The following is a 22888-nucleotide window of genomic DNA, read 5'->3' on the forward strand; positions in this document are numbered from 1 at the left end:
AGTACACATTCTTGGTGCACCTCCATGTTCTTATCTTCGATCCTAATGCAGCAACGTGTTTTTGCAAAGTGATAGCATGATGTTGATATAACGAGAGGCCTTCCATATCATGACAATCTCCCATAGAGACTACTTGTGCTTTTTATGAAAGTCTTTTTACCATAAGCGGCTGGATTTCCAGCTCAGCTCAGTGATGTTGTGTAATGTGAGGATTTGTTAGTCATGTGTCTTTCTGCTCCTGAACCCCACTGTTCCTCACATACTTTTTTTTGTCAACTACACTCTTCAGACAGCTAAAATGCACAATATTTTGGCAGGGTAAAGCAGCAGGGTTCTTCCACGCCAGTTGCTGCAGTCATTGAGAACACCTTTGTTGAGCAGTGTTACAATCACTCAGCCACCCAAGCCTCTACCACTTCTCCTTTGCGTCACATCAAGTTACAAAGATGTTCTAGCTCTTTTTGCAGTTACATTACCTCTATGTTTAAGTAATAGCAAAGTCACCTCAACTAGCCCTGTTGCCTTGTTCTTTCGATTTCGAATGGTTTTGAAATGTTACATGCAGATGATATATTGAAGACCTCTCTTAAAGGAAATCAAAGTTGTCTCCTAGGTCCAGCTGTTTCAGTACATTTTGTAAATGTTTCACACACTGGTTAATTGCTCTTCACTCATCATCAATGTTTGACTGTCCTTTTTCTTAATTTGTTACACATGAATTAGTTCTTGTTCTTGTCTGCTCTTTCATGATTTCATACAGATATTTTCTATAATTTATCACTGTTACATCTTCTGCCTCTTTGTCTTCTTCCTCCAGTCAGATCACCTACAAGTATTCATGAGGTATCTGTATTCATTGTCTTGTTGCTTCCACATGCATTCAACCTTCGTTTTGTCTCCTTTGTTTTTTAGGTCTTTTCTGCTGTTGATCAAGTTCCACATAACTGTGGTGATGTTCCTGGATGCTACCCTCCACCTCAAAGTATCTCGTCAGCATGTGGTGTGATATGCTGGAAATGATACAATCCCTCAATATCAGACACACACATTCTTTCTCTCTTTCTCTCTCTGATTTAGTTAAGAGTCATGCCAACAGCAGCTCCTCACACTTGCATTCATCCAAAATGAATTGTCAGCTTTGCAGAAGATCACACATTTGGACATAAAATCCAGCAGTGGTCTACTGGTGTCATTGGAGCTGAATGCATCTTGTTTTTTTTTTTATATGTGACTTCACCCAGATGACTAGACTGGCTTTTAAAAATGTAATGAGACCTCAGACTGTGGCTGAGATTATCTTTGGAGCCTTGGTTTTCAGAGCTTCAACATCCTGCTGCTTTCTGGCTTTGTTTTACTATTTAATGATCAATTTCAATTTTGTTACACTGCATGTTCTTAATTATGGATGATTATTTGCTGGTAGTTTAAAGAAAATGAGATGGCATTTGACATCAGCCAGAAGATTGCATCCAGACAGCATTAGTAAGATGTCAGCTCTGGATAGCAGGAAAAAGTATAAATTTGAGGAACTTGTGGAAGCCAAATTTATATCTTTATGCCAAAACGGAAATTTTTACTCTCAGCACACACAAAAGAAAATTCTCATTTAGACACTTGATAATCCACATACACCACTTTCATCAAAGTATAAGATTTAATTTTGTCTCATAAACGTTTTGTGCTGTTAACATTTTGCTCCAAAGCAGGTTTTGTAAGTTTATATTATATATATACATAAGTTTATCATTTCCATTACCTGTTATTTTTCTGGTAAAATTTTCCCTAAAACCTTCCAAAATTTCACTTTTTCTGAATCTTTTCTTCCTCAAATCTCTCTCCCTATCTCTCCTCTCTCATTTTGCCATTATTATTTTCGTAGGTGTGAGTGTGTGTATGTTTATGTACCACAAACAAACAACATTACATGGAAGCAAACTACTTCTCCAATAGTTAGAGCACATAAATTCTTCAATAAACTAAGAAAAGTAATATATTTTTCAACTCCAAATTTCTTGCATGCATACCTTGAATGAAATAAAACTTTCAAAAAGCCATAATAATAGCTTCAGAAATTCTAGTACAGCATAGGCATAAGCAAACCTTGCAGTTTGCCGAGAGTCCAAATATGTTTTATATATTATCTGGAATGGAAACTAGTAGTTATTGCCCTTATGAGGAGGATTTAAATAATTTTCTCAATCAATAATACACATTCTCTTATCTGTCTATTTATCTATTTACATATACATTAGTGTGTGTGTGTGTGTGTATGTGTGTATATGTATGTAGGTGTGTGTGTGTGTATATATATATGTATGTAGGTGTGTGTGTGTGTGTTATTTTGCCTGAATAGTGATTATTTGCCTGAAGATCTGTGCCTGCAGGTGAAAATCATTGTGGCAAGAGGCTGACTCAACCAAAATATTAAAAAAATCTGTAATTTCTACCATGATACTAAGTACACATTTTTCCAACAGTAAATATTAAATATACACGTACATGTGTGTATACACACACACACACACACACACACACACACACACACACACACACACACACGCACACACACACACACACACACACACACACACACACACACACACCACGCACAAACACACGCATAAACAATGCCATGCTATGTCACGAATCCTTGACAACTTGATGGATTTACAGGGCAGCATTCTGACATACAGCTTGTCACAGGCATTTTAAAACCTTTTGGAGACCATCCATCTCCAGCTTTGATTACAGCTGATTTCTTCTAGAAAGAGGACAGATACACTAACAGAAAAAAATTATTGCAAATAGCTTTACTTATTGACCCCCCAAAAGGATGAAAGACAAAGTTGACTTTGGCAGGATTTGAAATCAGAGCAGAGAGAGCCATAACAATTAGAGCAAAACATTGTATCTTACCCTGTAATGACCCTGCCAATTGGTTGCTACACACAAAAACAACTCTCTGAACAGTGCAAATGAGAAGTTAAGCAAAACATGTAAGGTGTGTCAATATATGGAAAAAAAAAAAAAAAAAGAAGTATTACTATACATAGTTTGGTTATTGGTTTCTAAAATATTTCAGGAAAGATTTCCAGTTCCAAATTGAAGAAAGGAAGTAATAAAGAAATTCTGAGAAATGTTTTGTTACTACCAACCTATTCTATTTGAAAAGATGAATCTTTCCCAAAATGTTACTGGATCACTAAACAATCTATGTACTATAAAGTAATATATTTTCCCTTTATTTTCATTTTCATTTGCTGGTATCACCTCATATATTTTGCCTAATTTTTCATACATGCATTGCACAAAAATATTTTTTATCAAACATTTATATAATTTACACACATTGCTATGCATAATATATATATATACAAATATATGTATATGAGTATGTAAGTGTATATATATATATGTATACTCATACAAATATATGTATATGTTTGTATATATGAATAAAATTACACACACACACACACACACACACACACACACACACACACACACACACACACACACACACACATACATATACAGATATCTCAGGTTTCTATCAATTAGGTCCCTTCAACCCATTCATCTATCATTCATCTTTCCATCATTCTCTCTTTTTACAATGTCACTGAACTAATCTTCTGGTATGATCAAGGATGACAGTAGGCCACTTACCTTTAGTGCAGCTAGGTGTCACTAGACCTAATTGTCCTTCACATTTCTCCAATACCCAAACCTTCATTTCTCTAGCTCTCTTGTCTCTACATCTGTCATTTATCTACCATATACTACCCATCATACTGACACCTTTTCCACCAAATACTTTTCTTAAATCACTCCATTTTATAATTTCACTCATTTGATTGCCTCTCCCATCTAACCTGATTCTTCTATCATCACTGTGATTCTCTATTCAGCACCTCATCTCTGTAGCCCTGAGTGAACAAACACATGAAGTGGTCAGGTTTCACTAATCATTTAGGGTGCTAGACAACCTCACTTGAGTTGGTGCCTCTATAATTCACTTCAGGAAAATGGGAAAAGTGGCAGAAGAGAGAGTAGAGATATGGAGGATAGAGGTTCCTTTAGTTTTATTAAGGACATGACAGAATGCACCTAATATACTCTGTTGAGTGTGGTATCATGAGAAATCTTCAGTTTCGTTGAAGACATAACGAATTCTCAAACAAAATGCTGGTGCTATGACAAAATGAATTCAGTGCACACTATCAAGACAAGGAAACACACACACACACACACACACACGTATATATATTTCTGTACATATGTGCATGTACATATGTTTATATATCCATATATATGCATGTATATACATATAAGTTTGTGAATATGTGTATAATCATTTATATATATATATATTTATATATATGTTGCATATATATATATATATATATATATATATATATATATATATATATATGCAAATCTCTCCCTCTCTCTCTATATATATATATATGTAAAGCTGTATATATATAAAACAAATTACAGATAATGCCATGCTACATCATAATAATCCATATTTTTATTATTGTTGATATATATATGTGTATTTATATTTATACAAGTTGCTGTAGTAAATTCTATCCATCCCAGTGAAGCATGGAAACTGAATTTTAAAATGATGGTGATGATGATGATGATATATATGTACACACACACACACACACACACACACACACACACACACACACACACATACACTCACACACACACATATATATATATACATACACATACACTCACATACACAAATATGTATATACATATATACATTTATACATGCATACATATACATATATACATACAGATATGCATGCATGTATATATATAAACACACACATACACACATATATATGCCTGTATTTTGATGCAAGTATGTTTTTTTTCAGCCCATGAGTTCCTTTTCATGCCAGCTTACTTGCTTGCACTATTATAAAGGCGGTATTTTTCTTTTTGTCCTTTTTTCTCTTACTTTTCTTTCAGATAATATTTTTTGGAGTAGACTGTTGCTTTTTCAGGTATAGGAAGGGAAGATAACTCTGTTAGTCTTGGCATCAGTATCACCATTTGTCCCCCACAAAAAAAAGCCAATATACAAAAAAAAAAAAAAAAATTCTCTGCAGCATGTGTTGTCTGTTCAATAAACTAAAGTTACTTTGTCTATCTCTTCACCCTCTTCCCCAGGCTACATCAAAACCATTTTCATTTTCATCATGATGTGTTTACAGAAAATTTATTTTGAAAGCTAATAGAATGGATTTTAAGTATTAGCTTGTCAGGATGACTTAACTCCATATTATAAACCTGGTATAGAGATTTTCTGTTTTTGTATATTTATAAATAAAAAAAAAAAAAAAGAGTATATTTGTTATAAGCAAGTAAAAGTGGTTTATTTGTTTGTGCATGAATGTTTGTTTGTGTATGGCCGAAAGATATAGGGTATATCTGAAAATAAGGTGTGTAAGTAAAAGAAAATCATACAAAAACAAACAAAAAAATTTAAAAGTAATAGCCTACATACTGAATAAATGTAATTTGTATCGTCTTATGTAATAATTATCATATGCAGAATACATAAAAGGTCACACAAACACACACATACTATATGTATACACACACACACACACACACATGCATACACACACACTCAGATATACATACATGCATATATATATATGTGCCTGCACATAAATGCATGTATGTATGTACGTATGTGATTTCATGTATGTATGTATGTAAGTTCATATATGTATGTATTGAAAAAAAAAATGAATATGTGAAATATGCAAATATATTAATTGTTCTAATATATTATTAATCAATGCATACACAGGTCTGCACAAGTATGAGTTCTTCTCTTGACTATTTAAAAAAAAAAATGAGCATGTATATAGACTGACTTACTTCCAATAGAGAGTTGTTTAGTCTTTTAGCCACTGCTCACGTACTAGGTTATTATTGTCAGTGATAGACAAATAAAAGAAGAAATAGTAATCACCTCAATGAAAATCCCTTCGAAATAGAGATATAACTGAAAGAGGAATCTATGTCTAATGATAAAATCCCATTTTAAAGTAGAAAATATATAATATGTTCTCTTGTTTATCTTGCATTTTATTTTTGTTTATTTGTTTTAAATTAATTCTCATTACTGAAACAAAATAAAAAAATAACAATCATAATAATCATAAAAATATATTGAAAATAATAATTATAAACAAAAAGAGGATGATGATGATGGTAATAATAATAATATTAATAATAATAATAATAATAATAACGATAATAATAATTAATAATAGTAATAGTAGTAGTAATTCTTTCTTTCTTTCTAATTTTGACTCAAGGCCAGCAATTTTGAGAGGAGGGGACAAGTCAATTACATCAGCCCCAGTACTTGACTGGTACTTTATTTTATCTACCCCGGAGGGATGAAAGGCAAAGTTGACCCCAGCGGAATTTGAACACAGAACGGAATGAGACAGAAGAAATACTGCTCAGCATTTTGTCCAATGCTCTAATGATTCTGCCAGCTCACCACCTTAATAATAATAATAATAATAATAATAATAATAATAATAATAATAATAATAATAATAATAATAATAATAATAATAATGATGATAGTAAAAAATAATAAAAATAATAAGATCACAAGAATTCTTCCTAGGCTTCTTGAAGCATGACCAGTAAACAAGTGTCACCTTAGTCTGCTGGCTGTGGACAGCTGACACTTTCCATCATACCCAGCAAAATAAGCTGTGAGTTTTCATATAATGATAATAAAAATAATAATGATAATAATAATAAAAGAATAACAACAGAAACACAATGAAAACAACCCAGTTTTATGGTTTGGAATTTCTACTGTTGAACTTTTTTTTCGCTTTGTAATTTAGTGTAAAGAGAAGTTAAAACTTTAACAACAACAACAACAACATCATCAACAACTAAAAACAATGCTTAGCTGTGTTATTCATTGACTGTTAGATTGTTAGAAATAAGGAAATGCATGATTAATAGACAGATAGTTAGATAGAGAGGTAGATAGAGAAGTGTATGATTGCTAGATAGATAGATAGATAGATTGGTAGATAGATAGATAGATAGATAGATAGATAAGAGAATGGTAACTGGATGGATAGAGAGCTAGATAGTTAAGAGAAAGATGACTAGACAAAGAGAGAAATAGAAATATTAACTAGAAATATAACTGAAACCATGTTTAGATAGGTAGACTGATAGGTAGAGTGTTAAGAGAATAGTAAAATAATAGACAGATATATTAAATAAATAGATAGATGGTAGAAAAATAGATGGATAGAGTAATAGATAAAAGCTTGACAAATAGTTGGTTCTCTTAGGGTATAAAAAAAAAATGGATTCCTTACAATTGATTTAACCTTATGTACAAAGATCACTTTCTGTTTTTTTTTTCTTGTGTTTGTATGTTTGTTTAGTTTTATTACCAACTGTAGTATTGCAAATCACTCATATGAACAAGTAAAAAAGAAAACAATAATGAAACAAAACAAATCACAGACGAGCACACACACACACACACACACACACACACACACATTCACACAGACACACACATGTATGAGTATGCGTATATGTATTTACATGTGTGTATATATATGTGTGTGTGTGAATGCATACCTTTGTATATTTATATACATATGCATATATATATATATATATATATATATATATATATACATGTGTGTGTATATATATATCTATATCTATATATATGTATGTATATATATATATATATGTGCATATGTGCATTATATATCTGTATACATTTACACATATCACACACATATATATATATATATACATATATACGTATGCATGTATATATATATATATATATATATATATATATATATATATATATATATATATATATATATATATATACATAAGTATGCATGTATATATATATATATGTGCTTGTATAATCCTCATATAAATATATTTATATATCTCTGTACAATCATTTAAGCATACACATACTCATATATATATATTCAGCCACATATAAATATATACACTTACATATTTACGTGTAAGTATTTAAGGCTACACATGTGCACACATATGCACACACAAATATACATATATATATTTGTGTATATATAAACAAAAAATGTATAGCACAAACGTATATAAATATATACATATACGCATTCGTATACACATACACACATACATATATTTATGTATACTCATTTATGTGTACATATACAGATATATACATATGTATATATACCTATATATGTCTATACACACACACACTCACATGCACACATACACAAATATATGCAGATATATAGATATATATCTATATTTATATACATATATATGCACACATACATATAGGCATATAGATATGTAAGTATAGACACATATATGCACATATGTATACATATATATGTATACACATACAAGATATATACACATGTGTGTTTATATACATGTATATATTTTATGTATATATATACATATATATATACATATACATACTCATACATATAATTACATATATACATATACTTACATATATACAAACTTAGTTTATATCTACTCACACATATATATGTATATGTATATATATATTTATACATATATATATATATACATATATACGTGTGTATGTATGTACATACATATATATTTATATATGTACATGTATATGGATGTATGTACATATATATATATCAAATGATCACATGGGGAAACATGCATACATTCATATATGCACCCACATTTATATCAATATGTATACCTGCATGTATGTATATAGATACATACAAATATATATTACTACAGATGTCCTCTTTGTCTATGATCATTATATAAGATCTTGCTTTATTTGTCTCATGTACAAATCTTTGCTCCTCAGAGGCAGTCCTAAAGCCAGCAGAATCTATAATGGACACGAATTTCATCAATTTTGCTTTGCATTACTTTTCAGAAATTTTTGTTTCTTTTCTGCAACATGAAATTGTCTCATTTATTTTCTTATTCTTCACACACATGCACACGCGCACACAAACACACACACATGCATACACTCATACACACACTGTCAACCATATACAAACATGTGTGTATATATATATATATATATGTATGTATATATATATATATATAAATATATACATATATATATTTATACTTTTAAAATTGCAATTGTATTTATCTTTCCAAAGACCTACAACTGATTTTTCAAAGAGTTCATTTGCTCATTTGCTTTCAGAATTATGGCCTGGCAGCCATTTCACTGTTCTATTGTGCAAGTGTTTTTTGTTGTTGCTGTTGTTGCTCTTGTACAGTAAGATGGTTGTTTAACAGTTGATTGGCTCATGTACACATTACTTTTCTTTGCATTGAGTAGATTTGTGTTTGCATGTATGTGTGTCACATATTTTGTTTTTTTTCATTTAGTTTTCTTTTCATTTCAGTATTATGCCAATAAGCCTCTATCAGTATTTGAAGGTCTTAAAAGCAGTGATTTAGGTATTTACCGCCGTTAGGTTGTTTCCTGTCGGAGGGGATGCAGGCGGGGAGTTTTGCCGGGATGTAGTTGATCTTTGTGTCAGATTGTTCTTTTCACCTGGAGATGGTGTACGAGCAATTTCCACTACTGATCCATCCAGGACACCACTACAACTGGCTCTTTTACCTGGAATAAACATCAATTGCATCAGTTTAATTGTATTAATATTGTGGACACTGTGCCAAAAAGTTAGCATGTCAGATTATAATTACAGAACTGATACATACTAAATGAGACAGTTAATCGATTTGGGATATTGAAACAACATTTAAATGAGTTAGAAATAAGTTATAGAAATTTGGAAATTAAAAAGCAGATCCAAAATCAGATGATACACTTTGAATTATTTTTGTAACTGAATGTTCTCAGAGCTCATGTCACAGCATTACCATATGTTTTATAAATATAGTATTTCAGCCTCTTGAAATTCATTCTTCTCCATGTTATTCTTCTGAAAAAGATCATCTATGTGATCACTTTACTTGCTAGAAATAGTGGTTAAATCTCCCTCGGGTTACAATGTACTGCCTTAGGAGATGAACACAATGGATAATGTAGTTGTAGATACTCTGAAAAAGATGGAATGTCATGACTGGAATACTTTGATCAAATGATTTGCTCAGTCAGAGCTGACTCAAAGCTAAGTAATGACACAACAGTTACTTATATGATGATATAAATAAAGTACTGTAAATTAATGTGAATCTCTATAATATCATAGTGATTTTGCTACTTACAGCATGATAGTAATAGTTGAGGTGCTCTAATGTTTGCTGTTCATAGTTAAATGGGATGGAACGTTTTGAAAGCTAAATGTCTTAGGCATAGATATAATAAAACAACTGTGATATGATAAAACATATTAACTCTTCAAATGGAGGGGTTACACTCAGTTGTTCTGGCCAGCAGAAAAGCAGGGTAAAATGTTAAAGACCCCCTTCAGTCATAAATGATCATGGGATTGCACCTAGAAATTTCCCCTCTGAGGCACAAGTTTGGGCAAGGTTGTTTATGGCAGACCAGCAGTCACCCATGCATACCAGCCTCTCCTCTCTGTGCCACTGATATTATCCAAGAGAAAGGGCAAAGGCAGATATAACATGGCAGCAGTAGCATTGCTACTAATTTCTACAGATGAGTGAACTGAAGTGACATGAAACAAAGTGCCTTGCTCAAGAACACAACACACCACCTGGTCTTGGAATCGAACTCACTACCTCATGATTGTGAGTCCAACACTCTAACCACTGAGCCATGCACCTTCACTAAAAATATTGAGCGCTTCATGAATTTGTATGAACAAATAGCCATATATTCTAGTTGTTCTTCTTATTCAACTCTAGGTTAGCTCTAATTAATGATCAAAAGTATTCCAGCTATGATCATATCCATCTTTTTTTCCAGACATTATATACAATAAACTACAGACAATTGTGTGTGATTTGAGAGAAATGTAATTGCTTTTTCTAGTCATTTGTGGTCTAACATTTGAAGCTTGTTGTAAAGTATTACAACATGTATAAAACTTGTTGGCTGGTATATGCTGTAATACTTTATAAGGGTGCAGTTATGTCACCTAAGTGGGACAAGATGCCTATCACATGAAAGATAATGTCTTTTCATTCTGTGAGTGAAACGTCTGCAGAATCAGCAGTCATGAAATTCTGTGCAGTGGCCATGGGAATGATCCTATCAATATACTGATTTCTGTCATGCTAACTTCTGCCAGTTCATTTACCTGTGGTATGAACAGGTATGAATAAAGGAAGAAATGATCCACTGTTGGAACCAAGAAGTGAGTGGAAGCTTGCAAGTAGTTTAGTGGTTTGCCAAACCAAGATCTAATATATTTACTTGTATATACTCTGTTTTGTAATATCTTTTTAATTTATGCTAGTGCAAATATTGAAACAACATCTTGCCCACTAGCTCCTAATATAAAATGAAACTGCTACATATTTCATAGATTGAAGCAAACAATTAATGTTTATTGACCAAAGTTCCAATAAAATGTTAGTGACAGGATTTGAAACTAAGACTTGCTGTTGAATATTCTAACCACTATAACAATATTTTCTAATACTGATTAGATACATAGCTGGACTGAAAGCAAGGCTTTCAGTCTAATCATGTATGAAGTGTAAGTTTTGATACTTTTCAGTAAAAATAATAATAAATAATCAAATATAAGTTAAGGTACTTCCTGTTAAGTAAAAAAAAAAAAAATGATAAATGAATATGAAAATATATAAAATAAGAACATTCAATATCATTGAAGAAAAAATTTACCAGTTAAGAAGACAAAAGAAAACATGCATTCGTTTCTCATTTATTTCTTAATAGTACTACAGTATGAAGTGTCAAAAAATTTTATTGCACACTTGTGACTTGCTCATTGATACTATTCCATTGCATCTCTTTTTGACACTTCATAACAGACTGTATTACGAAATAAACTAAAATTGAATATAACAGTTTTTGTGTTCTCAAATGGCTAAAATGAATCTTCCATGATGTAATTATTACAGCTTCAACATACCCTCTTAGATCAAGTCACTTGTCAAGCAAGTATATCACTGAAACATTTAATATGTATGATGTAATTCACTCAAGGCAAGCAAGTGAAGAAGAGAAAAAAAAACAATATTGCAATGGTTTGATATTCTTACCAGTGGGAACATTTGTTGAATCTGCACATGTTGTTGTCACAGGAGCGGTTGTGGTATGGGGTGTATTAGGGGTTGAGTTCCCTACCAGTGGAGCATGAGGTGTCATTATGAGACTAGAAAGGGCAGTTGTAGCTGCCGGGGAATCTGCAAAGAGATAGAAAATAGAGGAACTAGTAAGGAATTGCCATTTTGCTAACACTCATTTAACATTTATCTTTGTGTTGCATGTCAGCTGGTGATTAATTGCTATAGATATAGATATACACATACAGATGTATATGAAGATCAATATATATATATATATATATATATATATATATATATATATATATATATATATATATATATATATACACACACATATATACATATATATATATATACACACACACACATATATATGTGGTCGGATTAATAAGCATCCGGACTGTTGCCATAGTAACAAAGCTAAAGAATGCAGAGTAAAGCTGCTTGGCACAGATTGACCTTGAACTCTGCAGTACATGCACACTAAGTTTTCATGTTCAAGATTACTTCTATTGTTTACAGCTGTGCTTGGAAGGAAGATGTATAGTGTGTGATCACCACATTGACCATGACAGAGAAAGCTGAGCAGAGAATCTGCATCAAATTTTGCCAAAAGCTTTGCGATACCTGCTCAGAGGCCTATACAAAGTTTTCAAAATATTTTCATCATTCTTGACAAATGAAGGAAATCTTGTGCAACTGAAACCTGATTGTCTTCTTGATCAGCTGAAAGCAGTCTTAGCATAAACTTGGTGGCAGACATGTATCTCATAGCCAAATCTTCAGTGATAATGGACTAAACTGAACTGTAACTCATCTGCACATCCTCTGATAACTCACGGATGGTTATTCAATGATTTCCCATCACAGCTGCACTCACATCTGTGATGTTTCACTCAGTTCATCTGGTTGCGGGGCTTCCAGAACGTTGGTCAATATCAACATTTTTTCGGGCATCTTGGAAACGTCTGAACCACTCATACACATGTGTAAGGCTCATACACATGTGTACGGCTCATACACATGTGTACGGCTCATACACATGTGTACAGCTCATACACACCTCTCCACACACTTTCTGCAATTTTGTGTAGGCCTCTGAGCAAGTATCGCCATGACAACTTTCTCTGTCACGGTCAATGCAATAATCACATGCTACACACCTTCTTTCCAAGCACTGCTGCAAACAGTAGAAGTGAACTAGAATGTTAAAACTTAGTGCACATGCACAGCAGAGTTCAAGGTCAATTTTTGCTGAGTGGCTTTACTCCGCGTGCTTTAGCTTTGTTACTATGGTAACAGCTTGGATAATGATATATGTGTGTGTGTGTGTATGGTAACAAATCAGTTGAGCACAAATAAAACAGCCATAATATAATAACAAATAATAATAAAAACATTAACCATAAAGTACACAGAATCTCTGAAGGAAAATTGCATGATATTCAAATCAGTATATATATATATATATATATATATATATATATATATATATACACATACAAACATATCACAGCTACTGTAACACTAGAAATAGTTTTATATATCAACATTTAAGACTGTTATGCTAATTTCTATATACAAACCTTACATAGATTCATAATTTTAAGAAATTTATAGTAAATTTCCATATTGGCAGGCTTTTCACCACAAACTGATGTTGTAAGACGTATATATATATTTATATATATATATATAATTTGAAGAAAGTAGTGATAGTCTGTATCAGCAACAATGGTTCATAAGAGAGAGTTCAAAGAAGGATTTGATAAGTTCATGGCAATTGAACTAATCAAACTACTCTTTGAAAATATATAAACTTCTGAATTTCCATGTGTATGAAGGTCATCAAAAGTACTGAACTGTACTTTTTCTCTCAATATAAGAAAGCTGAATATAAGAAAGCTGAATAAGTTGAATGGAGAATTGAGCAAGTTGTTGATTTGTTACAGGGAATGAAATGATCTATTTTTTGGAGCACTTTCTTTTTTCCCAGAGAGAGTGTATAGAAGCGTTATTGTTTTTGGTCTGTATGAAGCCAACAAGGAAAAAAAAGTGGGGGAAAATTGTCAAAATATTTTATCTTGCTTCATGTATTACTGGCATCTTCTTCATTCCTTACCATCTCTAAAATGGATTCCACATGTTTCAAGTCCTAAATCTTAGGACAGCATATAATAAAATAAAGATAAGTTTGTACTAGAGATGCTCCAGTTGGTTGGTTTCCACCGTTCTGCTTCAGAGTATAAGCAAATTACAATGGTTTTGTATGAAAATTGAGACTTGTGAAATTGATGCCATTAACATTCTGCCACAGTTGATGTATTAGACAGTAACAAAAATATCTAAACAAACCATTCCTTATTTCTTTTAGAAAAATAAAAACACAGGCAAGATTTTTACTACAGATTTATATTTCTTTTTTCATCCACTCCTATCAATACAAATAAGAAGAACCAAGAGAAGTGCAAAGAAATATTTATAACATTTATGGCTTTCTAAAGGGCATTATCATTTGAAGAGAAGCAAAATAGCTCTAGTTATGAATGAAATCTAATTATTAGACTTAGTTCACTGATTATTTACATCCATTGTACAGTAATCACCTCTACGTATCCATATTACCATGTCCTTTTCAAATTGAATATAAGGATATTGGGAAGTAACTGCAGCAACATGAGGATACTGTTCTTCCTGTATTAATACATTGTTACCAAAAGCAGAATCATACCTGAGTAAAACTTAAATCAATTAGATTAAAGTAACAAGATTTTTATTTAGACTAAAACCATTATTAAAACATCTAATATCAAAACAAGATAATAATTATCAAGAGGATGCTGTGGCATCAGATATGATGCATTGAACATTATAAAGTAAATTTGAAGGTTATTTTGTAGAATTACAAAATGATGTGATGAGTGGTACATTATAAAATGTTGTAATGACTTGGATATTAAAATTATATTTCAAAGAAGCAGATGGCTCTTATCTACAAAATTTGTCTTTAATTTTGTCTATATTTTAAATATTGTTGGAAGATTTATTTAATGCCAGCTGTATCTTCTATCTTCTATCTTCTATCTTCTATCTTCTATTCTACTGCCAACCATAAAAAAAAAAAAGAAATCTTGTTTCACATCCAGACCCTATACTGTGTTATCTAATCCTTTTTTCACAACATTGCTTCTCCTTGAAATTCCTCACTTGCCTACAATTTTCTCCTGCAAGTACATAAACAGAACATCTCTACTGCTCAGGCAATAATGAACTAATAAAGCTTTAGCTATTCTTCCACAGATTAATGAATAATAAACAAGCAAAACAAAAATGTTTCTACTACCGTTTAAATGACAAATTCAAGTAATAGAATTATACAATAACCTGGTTACAACATAATATATTGTATTAGCTTTGCTTTTGTCTTGCTTAAATGGAAGGAATACAGAGAAAATGTTTGAATATCAGCACATAATTTCCATAGATATTTTCTTTCTTTGTTGCAGCCAAACAAAATGGTATATTCACCTTGTTGTTGTTGTTGTTGTTTAGTTGTATGTTGTTTAACTACTGACACTTCACTCCATGTATGGAAATATATATTGTATACTTATATATATATATATATATATATATACACACATAGAACTTGATACTGCCTGACTGTAGAGGTGCTTTGTTGGTTTGTAATGCTTCATTTAACTGTTTCTGTGGGGAAAAATAACCTTCTCAAGCACTAGAATTATACCCAGCCATTAGAAAATGGTTTCATGTATTTCCCATATGAATAACAGAACCAACAAACTGAAGAATCTGTCATGCAACGCTAAACCATGCCCACAAGAACATGGAACCATATTTTAATGATAGTGATGATGATGATCATGATGATGATGATGATGATGAGGAGAAGGAAGAGGATAGAGGGAACTGCCATCTTATTGACATAAACATTATCTCTAGAAGAAAAACTTTTGCACATGAAGAGTTAAACTGAGCCCAGTTTAACTCAGCTGATAAAACACTTTGCAATGGTGCACTGTACTGTTTCAGAGTACATATGGCTAAATAAACTCAGCTATTGAGGACTAATTGTACTCCTTCTGAGCAGTTTAGTGCTTGGTGACATAATATGAGCCATCAAACAATTGATTCATTGTCTTGTACTTGAAATTATCATTAATAAAAAAGCCAAAGAAAAGCGCAGGAGTGGCTGTGTGGTAAGTAGCTTGCTTACCAACCACATGGTTCCGGGTTCAGTCCCACTGCATGGCACTTTGGGCAAGTGTCTTCTACTATAGCCTCGGGCCGACCAAAGCCTTGTGAGTGGATTTGGTAGACGGAAACTGAAAGAAGCCTGTCGTATATATGTATATATATATATACATATATGTGTGTGTTTGTGTGTCTGTGTTTGTCTCCCCCCACCATTGCTTGACAACCGATGCTGGTGTGTTTACGTTCCCGTAACTTAGCGGTTCGGCAAAAAGAGACCGATAGAATAAGTACTAGGCTTACAAAGAATAAGTCCTGGAGTCGATTTGCTCGACTAAAGGCGGTGCTCCAGCATGGCCACAGTCAAATGACTGAAACAAGTAAAAAAGTAAAAGAGTAAAATGCTTATGAGCAATCTGTAAAAAACAATGTCCAAGGAAACTAATGGTGGTCTTCTTTACCAGGTGAAAGCAATGGACATTTTTGGCACTTATTAGGTCATATCAGTTGAGAGGTCTACTCGAGTTTGTTGACAGAAAGTTTTATGAATAGATAAAGCATTGAAAAAAATTAGGGGCTGTTTCATCTGCATAAAAACAAAATGTGAACTAAAGGAAAAAACTGAAATTGGCCAATGTGTGAATCAAAATTGGGTTGGTGATGACATATTGAATATTGAATGATATACACTAAAAAATTCTAAAGAAGTGAAATTGATTAAATTCTTTTATTCTTTTTTGAGTTGCTTACAACTTACTACTAGTTTTTCTTTTCTTTTCTTTTTCCAACTAAAGATAAATTTCAATTTATCTAACAGTATTTTACAGATACCATTCAGAACATCATCGCTTACCTGATTTATCTAAATTAATGACGGTGTTGGACCGTTTGGGTTACTTCCTTTAGATGTTTTGTAATTTTGAAAACTATCTTGGTACAAAATTTTGTATTTTTCTACTTGAGTGCATGAATGATGAGGCACTGATGAGGCACTGATGAGATGAGATGAGAGAAAAACTAGGTGTAAGAGGAATCAGATATACTGCACAAAAAAGAAATAAAAAATGACAACTGTATTTGCATGGACATGTAATGTGTGTAGATGATGACAGCTGAGCAAATAAGTGTTAGAAGATTCATGTGAAAGTAGTAGTAGTAATTGTACTAGCAGAGCTAGAGTTTGTGCTGCCTGGGTCCCCACAAAAAAATACATATTGCCTACAGCAGACCCAAAAGTGGTGCTGCCTCCGTAAAAGTGCTGCTTGGAGCAGACTGCCTTCTCTGTCCCCTTCTAGATGCACTTGTGAGTAGTTGTATGGGGGGGGGGGGCATGTGCTGTAACAGCACATCGCTGCATCTACCATCTGTTGGTGATTCCCAACTCCTGGTAGATGACACTGTTGTACTGCTCAGGTAACAACCTTCCAATCCGTGGTTCTGTTTGGGAAGTCATTACTGGTGATGATTTTAAGAGGCTGGAGTAAAAATTCTATCTCAACTACTTTTAGTTGCCTTTTATGACATGTAAAGAAAATGTTGTGTCTATTCTTTTACATGCAAATTTCCACACAGTACTAGGGCAGTGTGAAATAAAGTGTTTTGCTCAAGTGCGCAACGTGCCACCTGTGAGTACAACACTTTAGCCACTAGGCCATGTACCTTCACATGTGGAAAGAAACCACCGAAATGAAAAACTAAGAAAGATACAGACAGAAATGGTGAAAGCTAATCTCAGGGTGCTGAACCTCACAAAGGAGATGTGACTTGAGCAGTAAGCAGGCAGACTTTATAATAATATGAACCAAGGTAGATTACTCTCACAGAAGTTAAAGAGTAAGTGGATGTAATTAGATGCATGCCAAAACTGAAAGCTTGAATATACATTATAAATAATCATACATTTGCCAACATAACAGATCATATACTCATCTGATATTCAGTGCATGTGTATGCACAAGCACATATATATACTCTTAACTCTTTTACTTGTTTCAGTCATTTGACTGCGGCCATGCTGGAGCACCACCTTTATTCAAGCAAATCGACCTCAGGACTTATTCTTTGTAAGCCTAGTACTTATTCCATCGGTCTCTTTTGCCGAACCGCTAAGTGATGGGGGCATAAACACACCAGCATCAGTTGTCAAGCAATGCTAGGGGAGACAAACACAGACACACAAACATACACACATATATATATATATATACATATACATATATACGACGGGCTTCTTTCAGTTTCTGTCTACCAAATCCACTCACAAGGCTTTGGTATACTCCTCACATATACAACACACAATATGTACATATTTCAGTATGGTACTTGCCAGGCAAGGGATTTCATCTGAGATTATGTGTGATACTAAAACAATTGTATGGAAGACACATATTAGCCTTTTTAAAACAGACAAAGACTGTTAACTTCACTTAAGCATTTATTATTTGGTGTCAAAATTTTGTTGCACAGACTCAAGAAAACTTGCCCACCACAAGAGAGTTGAGATCCTAAAACCAAGGTACCACATAAAAAGCATTGGTGTGGGTACTTGTACCATGTAAAAAGCACTGGTGCTGGTGCCACATAATAAGCACTGGTGATGGAGCCATGTAAAAAGCACCCAGTACTCTCTGTAAAGTGGTTGACATTAGGAAGGGCATCTAGCCATAGAAACCAAGCCAAAACAGACTATGGAACATGGTGTAATCCCTGACCTTGCCAGTTCCTGTTAAGTCATCTAACCCATACCAGTATAGAAAAATGGATGTTAAATGTTGATGATGATGATGATCCCACTGCAGTGGTATCACATCAGTAACCAGATCAGAATTAGTGTGATGAATATCTATGTCAAGATAACAGTTTTTGTATGTTTTTGAATTGCTGACATGTGTCTTCCACACTGTAATATGAATACAGTTTCATAGGAATTTATAAGTTCATAGTTTAGTGCATCTTAGCATCAAAAATGAAAACTGCTAACATGTTGGTAGTTTATTAATTGAACTTGCTGCTAAAAATGCATTATTTATATAAATCAGTTTAACTGATTTAACTTGTTCAGGTGATGCTTCCTTTTCTGTTGTGTGTGTGTGTGTGTGAGAGAGAGAGAGAGAGAGAGAGAGTTTTAAGCTTAATAATGTATAAATTAAATTTGCACTTGCAGTTTTGCCTGAAATTTATAGATCTATTCTGTATTACATAATAACCTATAATAATAGGTATAATAACCTATACACATCTATCCTGTATTACATAATAACTGTTAACATACATACATATATATATATATACATACATATATATATATATATATATATATATATATATATATACATACATATATATATATATATATATATATATATATATATATATATATATATATATATATATATATATATATATATATACCAGATATAGTACTATACAAAATACCGAAAGGATCTTCACCTCTTACATCACACATTTCTTCTTACTTCAACGTCGAGATGGTATAATTTCCTGGGAGAGAGATAATTTTTGTGGCTGAAGATAGCTTTACATTGTGGATTATACACATATTATATTATGTTATATTATATTATGTTATATTATATTACACACATGTAGAGCTTGAAACATGTGTACCGCGGAATCCTTTGTAGTTTTGTTGTTATTTTTTTCTTTTGGATTTACAATTTATATATATATATATGTATATATATAGCATAATCATTAATTCAGTTAAATATATTTTGTTTTGCTTAGTTCCTTATGAGCCATTGTTGAAACAGAATATATTTTGTCTGATTATTGATTATGGATTAAATATTTTTATTTACACTCAAACTTATCTTTGAGTATTTTATTCTCAGTGGCTGGACATTTCTTCTTTTTGAGCTTGTTATCTCCTGGAATAATATATATTATATATTATTCCAGAGTGTCACACCCTACTCTACATATATAATTGTGTGTTTGTGTGTGTGTGTGTGTGTGTGTGTGTATGTGTGTGTGTGTGTGTGTGTGTGTGTGTGTGTGTGTGTGTGTGTGTGTGTGTGTGTAAAGCACTCAGTACTCACTGTAAAGTGGTTAGAATTAGGAAGGGCATCCAACCATAGAAAACAAGCCAAATCAGACACTGGAGCATGATGTAATCTTTTGACTCATTGGATTCTTGTCAATGTGACCAACCCATACTAGCACAGAACCTGGATGCTAAATCATGATGACGATGATGAGGACGATGTATTGCATATGTCTGTGTGTCTGTTTAAATTTATACCTAATTAAAATCAGTGTTATTGCCAATGTTGTGTCCCTATATGTTTTGTAACATAATGGTTGGACAAGTAAAAGGGTAAAGACCATGAACGACCATGGAATTGCACCTAGAAAGTTCCCCTCCAAGGCACAAGCCCAGGCAAGGTTGTTTATGGAAGACCAGCAGTCACCCATGCATACCAGCCTCCCTTCTACACACCACCAATGTTATCCAAGGGAAAGGCAAAGGCTGATACAGCTTGGCACCAGTGACATCACAACTTATTTCTACAGCTGAGTGAACTGGAGCAGCATGACATAAAGTGTCTTGCTCAAGAACACAACACACAGCCTGGTCTGGGAATTTAACTCACTACTTCAGGATTGTGAGCCCAATACTCTAAACACTAAGCCATGCACCTTCACCAGTACAAGTTGATAAAATAAGTAGCAGATGCGTAAAGAAAAAAAGTGTTGTGGTCATTTGCATTGACTAGATTGTTTGAAAGTGGCACCCTGCTCCAGCATGACCTCAGACCAATGACTGGAATCAGCTAAAGTATTTCGCATTCAGTTACAGCAGGAAAAATAGAGAGAATGATTGCTGATTGCTGATAAGTTAGTGTTGACGGAAGAGGTTAGTTGATTAGGCTGACCCCAGTACATGACTGGTACTTTATGTTATTGACCATCCCACCTCCAACTGATGAAAGGCAAAGTTGATCTCACTAGAATTTGAACTCAGAATGAAAAGAGCCAAAACTAAACCTGCAAAGCATTTTGTTCGATGCTCTATTGATTTTGCAAGATAACAACGAAAGAGTGAGTGAAATAGAAGAGATGAAGATAGAAACAAGGATAAAGAAGTGTAAAGATGAATGAGAAAAGGATTGGAGATGAAGGAGAGAGAGAGTGAAGGTAAGTGTATATATGTGTATGTATGTGTGTGTGTGTGAGAGAGAGAGAGGAAAGGAGGGAGAAAAACTAAACAAGATTGTGTTTGTGTATGTGTATGTGAAAAGGAGAGAGAAAGAGAGAGAGAGAGAGAGAGAGAGAGAAAAAACTAAATATGTGTGTGTATGTGGGTGTTTGTGCATGTGTAAGAGAGTAAGAGATTAGACTGAAAGAGAATTCATAAGAAAGAGAGAAAGGAAAAGAAAGAGAGAGAGAGAGAAATGAATAAGAATTAGTGTGTCTGCGAGGGGTTGTGGATATGAGTACAAAACAGAGAGAACGAGTGGGAGAAAGAAAGTTAGATCGAGAGAGAGAGAGAGAGAGAGAGAGAGAGAGAGAGAGAGAGAGAGAGAGAGAGAGAGAGAGAGAGGCAGAATGAAAGACTTGGAGACTGAGAGAGAGCCATAGAGTTTTTGTTGCAGTCACAGTACAGCATCAATATGTTTTCACACATTGTTGACTGTGTGACAAATTAGAATAAATGTGTGCATATGCTATGTTCACTACATGGAGGTAACAATATTAATCTCATCATGTTAATGACACCAGCAAGGAATCCTCTATGTAGTTGCTGGACCTGTTAAAAGTAGTAGCCAATTTTCTTCTTAAAAATATGAATGAAGAATGCAATAAATGTTGTAGTCATGGATACACAATGTCTTAAAAAAATGGAATAATCACAGCTGGAACTATTTTGCTCATAGGTCTGCTTAATGAGAGATGACCTGTGGTTAAACAGCAACTGTTGGCATAGCTATGGCAAAGGTAACATATAGTCGATCTCTGTTTAAAACAGAATAAAGAAGAAAGGGAGCAAAAGGGATAACTATGATAAATAAACAAGAATGTTATGATGCTAGAAGTAGCAGCCTAATCAAAACTTACTAAGTATAATTATGATGATTGTTACATTATACCCAAGACCCATGATTAGTTACAACATTATACCCATGATCCTTTGCTGCCTTGTATGAAATGCAGCAACTACCTGATACTACCCCATTTTATTCAGAAGTTGAGGACAAGAAAGTCAGGAAATATTAATGGACTTACAAAAGTTATCTTTCCAAAATAAACATAAAAGGACTAGGAAAATAGGAAAAATTTTGCTGCAGAAAATTAAGCTTCAACAGTTACGTTTTCAATACATATATATGCATGAAATGGCAAGCTGTCAGAATCATTAGCACACCAG

General features: G+C 33.1%; 1 protein-coding gene across 17 annotated transcripts in view; it reads right to left on the minus strand.

Annotated features, from left to right (window-relative positions):
* Positions 1 to 9196: 9196 nt before the first annotated feature.
* LOC106873997 (potassium voltage-gated channel protein Shaw) overlaps positions 9197 to 22888 on the minus strand; it is a 526032-nt gene continuing 512340 nt past the window's right edge. For 16 of the 17 annotated variants that reach the window (XM_014921552.3, XM_014921548.3, XM_052967033.2 and 13 more), the window contains 2 exons: positions 12256 to 12399; positions 9305 to 9712 (listed from right to left, as the gene is read on the minus strand). In XM_014921552.3, the coding sequence (XP_014777038.1) occupies positions 9543 to 9712; positions 12256 to 12399 (314 nt within the window). In that variant the 3' untranslated portion in view covers positions 9305 to 9542. Of the gene's footprint in view, positions 9713 to 12255; positions 12400 to 22888 lie in introns of all 17 variants that reach the window. The other variant, XM_014921551.3, reaches the window with a different exon arrangement.

Source organism: Octopus bimaculoides, chromosome 4 (genome assembly GCF_046866305.1).
Source record: "Octopus bimaculoides isolate indiv1 chromosome 4, ASM4686630v1, whole genome shotgun sequence".
Classification (NCBI taxonomy): domain Eukaryota; kingdom Metazoa; phylum Mollusca; class Cephalopoda; order Octopoda; family Octopodidae; genus Octopus; species Octopus bimaculoides.